The sequence below is a fragment of the Esox lucius genome, chromosome 3 (genome assembly GCF_011004845.1).
Source record: "Esox lucius isolate fEsoLuc1 chromosome 3, fEsoLuc1.pri, whole genome shotgun sequence".
Classification (NCBI taxonomy): domain Eukaryota; kingdom Metazoa; phylum Chordata; class Actinopteri; order Esociformes; family Esocidae; genus Esox; species Esox lucius.
In genome coordinates this window covers 14462680-14465911 of record NC_047571.1, presented here as the reverse complement: position 1 = coordinate 14465911, position 3232 = coordinate 14462680, and the positions used below count along the sequence as shown (strand labels likewise).

The following is a 3232-nucleotide window of genomic DNA, read 5'->3' as shown; positions in this document are numbered from 1 at the left end:
GGTTTTATTTTACAAAATTCTTAATGCATGATGACATAGATTTTTGACAAAACAAACTGTATCGTTTTTTACTCTGTTGGACAATGGTGAGCCAAAATACCATCATTGTATTTCCGCAGTTCCATAAAATAGTCAGTTGGCCTTCTTTAGGTACTGTATGCTCGACTGAAGCCTGTCAGAAGTCATCAGGCCTTTTGGGATGAGAGGTTGGTCGTGTTTAGAAATAAGGCTTCTGGATATGAGGAACTGTATAACTAAGAAATTAGATTACTAACACAATATCTTATTGTTTACATTGCTTCAAGTTAGTCAATGTACATCTGCACTATAATAAAACAGATTTTCATGGTGTAGCCTTATAATAGGTAGCTGAACAGATTGTGGTAGCCTATGGGTGTACTGTATTGACAGACTAGCAATCAAATCGTCAAGCCAGATAATACCACTTCAATTCATCGTGGCTCTAAAACAGAAAATATACCTTTTTTATGGGAACATAAAAAAAACTATAATAATAATGAAACCATAATAATCAGTCAATCAAATAGAATATCCTTGTAATATCAGTGGCAGAACCAGGTGTTTTTTAATTTGACAATGGGGCGAAAATCATAAACATTTACATGGGGAAGAATCAGCACCAGGCAGGGACAGCACCAAATAGCATTCCTCATTGCACATTCTCTAAAAAGCCACACATAATATAAAACTTCTGCGATGATGACTCATGGTTTAATATTTATTACTTTGGTTTTCGAATGAAATTAATTAATTTATTTAACCTTTATTAAACCAAGTTAGCCACATTGAGATTAACAATCTCTTTTTCAAATATAGACAAGTATAAAAGCAACTGTGTTTTACAATCGGACTGGCAGAAATATGTAGCAGAAAAAATCTTCTTTGGCAGTGTAATTTTCATATTAAAATAAGAGGAACAAATCAGTGCCCTTGAAATGTCTATACATTTAAGTGGCTGACTATTTAAATAACACATTCACCGGTGCAACACTCAATTCACCAGTGCAAAAATGATCAGAAAACTAGTCGGATTAATTGCATTTATTTTAACAGTTCATTGCAGATGGAAAAACATTTAATCTGTCACTTTCCGTGGGGAGCTTCACCCCCCTCCGTCTGTGCTGTTTTGGGGAGAAAGCATACATAATGTTAATAAATCAACTAATAACATATGGCAATTCTGCAATCACTGCATTTAACAAAATGTACATAGCTGATATATAGGGCCATGTCCGCAGGAAGAGGTTTTAATCCCGTGGCCATGGCCCTATATGGGTTCTTAATGATAGTTTAGTGCGAGGTGTGCTAGAGCACGTCCAGCTCCTCTACATCCCGCGACCAGGGCTGGCCTTCTAATTAGGCAAGATTAAGTAGTTGCCTAAGGGGGTACTTGATTTTGAGGCAGCATTTTGACAATTGGCTGCCCCCCTCCAGTTTGACCACTGGCTGCCCCCCTCCAGTTTGACAATTGGCTGCTGTCTTCCGGCACCCCTGATTGGCGGCATTTTTTTTTGTCTTGCCTAGGGCAGCAGGACCGGCCCTGCCAGCGGCTATGTAAGGTCTTTATATATTACATTTTTTACAGTGAGAACATAGCATTTTGTTACCCTTTAGGCTGATTTTTAAAGACCATTTCATTTTTGATGGTGAAGTTGTCTGGTGTGTTTCTGTCATTTTCGCATCTTCATCTTCACAAGGTTTGGATGGGTTGATTGTCTGTAATGCAGGGGAATAGACCACTCCCCCCTCGTTGCTTGTGACCTCCAGAAACTGCGGTCCACAGCTCAACTCCACCCCGCAGAAACTGTCAATCGGCATTGAGATGGACAAGAGACCAGTACAACTGTCTTGATTAGCTTCCTTGCTCTCTTGAGAATAATCTGAGGTCTGGGGTGAACATTCCACAAGTAGATAGTTGGGAAATTTCATTTGGTGAGGAACAGGCGTGTCATATTTTTGAGACTTGGTTTTCTTGCCTGACTCTTCCTGTGTCTGTCCACATAGTTGACTTGAGTCATCTGAATGGTGGGAGGTCCTCCTTTCCAACAAGACATCCCCTGGTCCTGCGTGCTCAGTGTTGGCACTGTCTTTCTCTTGAGCAAGATGATACAGTGTCCAGACTTTGTTGAGAGAGCTTTCCAGAATAGGGTCCACATCCGGGTTTATGCAATCTTCAGCAATGGGCTCACACTGGAGGTTCTGTTGCTCCATCACTGCTGAAATATGAAGAGGTTAAAACTATACATTATTGTGTTTTCAGAAATGTGGGCTATGTAAAAAACTTCAATAAAAATAAGACCATAAAGGAAAAAATAATGAAAACATATATCAGAAAATGTGATATGGTGAATTTTATTTACGTTTGTTAATTATTAAGAACCTCAGTATTTGTTTGACATCAGATCTTGGCAGTGTAGGACTCCTGTCTCATTCAGACTTAAACACAACCAAAACATGGTCTACTATGCCTTGGCAAACATAAATTACTCCTGCAGCCCTTACCCAATCTGTTGGATTGCAGTTTTTTGATCAGGTGGTTCCTCTCAGAGACAGCCTTCTTGATTGGGCTGGCACATTTGCTTTGGTTCTTTAGACGACCCTTTGCAGGTTGAAATGGCCAGAAGAACTGCGGTGCGGTGCCACTGGGGACAGACTGATCCTCCAGCGTCTTGGTGTACTGGACGATAAATGGACGGTATGGAGAGTTGGATGTGTTTTCATGCTGGGGTTGGATGGTTATATCTGCTTCAACAAACTCTTTTGTTTGGATTCCTTCCTCATGGTGAGCTTTTTCTAATGTGGCTACCTCTTCGTGTGCTGGATGAGCCAGTCCTGATATTGGAACTTTCTCTTCATGTGCTGGATGAGTCAGTCCTGATATTGCAACATTCTCTTCATGTGCTGGATGAGCCAGTCCTGATATTGGTACATTCTCTTCATGTGCTGGATGAGCCAGTTCTGATATTGGAACATTCTCTTCATGTGCTGGATGAGCCAGTCCTGATATTGGAACATTCTCTTCATGTGCTGGATGAGCCAGTCCTGATATTGGAACATTCTCTTCATGTGCTGGATGAGCCAGTCCTGATATTGGAACATTCTCTTCATGTGCTGGATGAGCCAGTCCTGATATTGAAACATTCTCTTCATGTGCTGGATGAGCCAGTCCTGATATTGGAACATTCTCTTCATGTGCTGGATGAGCCAGTCC

The 3232-nt window shown here is 40.7% G+C and overlaps 1 protein-coding gene across 1 annotated transcript; it reads right to left on the bottom strand.

The window, feature by feature from the left end:
- Window positions 1-1087: 1087 nt before the first annotated feature.
- On the bottom strand, window positions 1088-3067 carry LOC109615191. Its single transcript, XM_020043902.3, has 3 exons — window positions 2524-3067; window positions 1629-2237; window positions 1088-1142 (listed from the first exon to the last, which is right to left on the bottom strand). The coding sequence occupies exons 2-3, from the start codon at window positions 2230-2232 to the stop codon at window positions 1105-1107; spliced, it is 642 nt and encodes a 213-aa protein (XP_019899461.2). The 5' UTR covers window positions 2233-2237; window positions 2524-3067; the 3' UTR covers window positions 1088-1104.
- Between the last annotated feature and the right edge of the window lie 165 nt (window positions 3068-3232).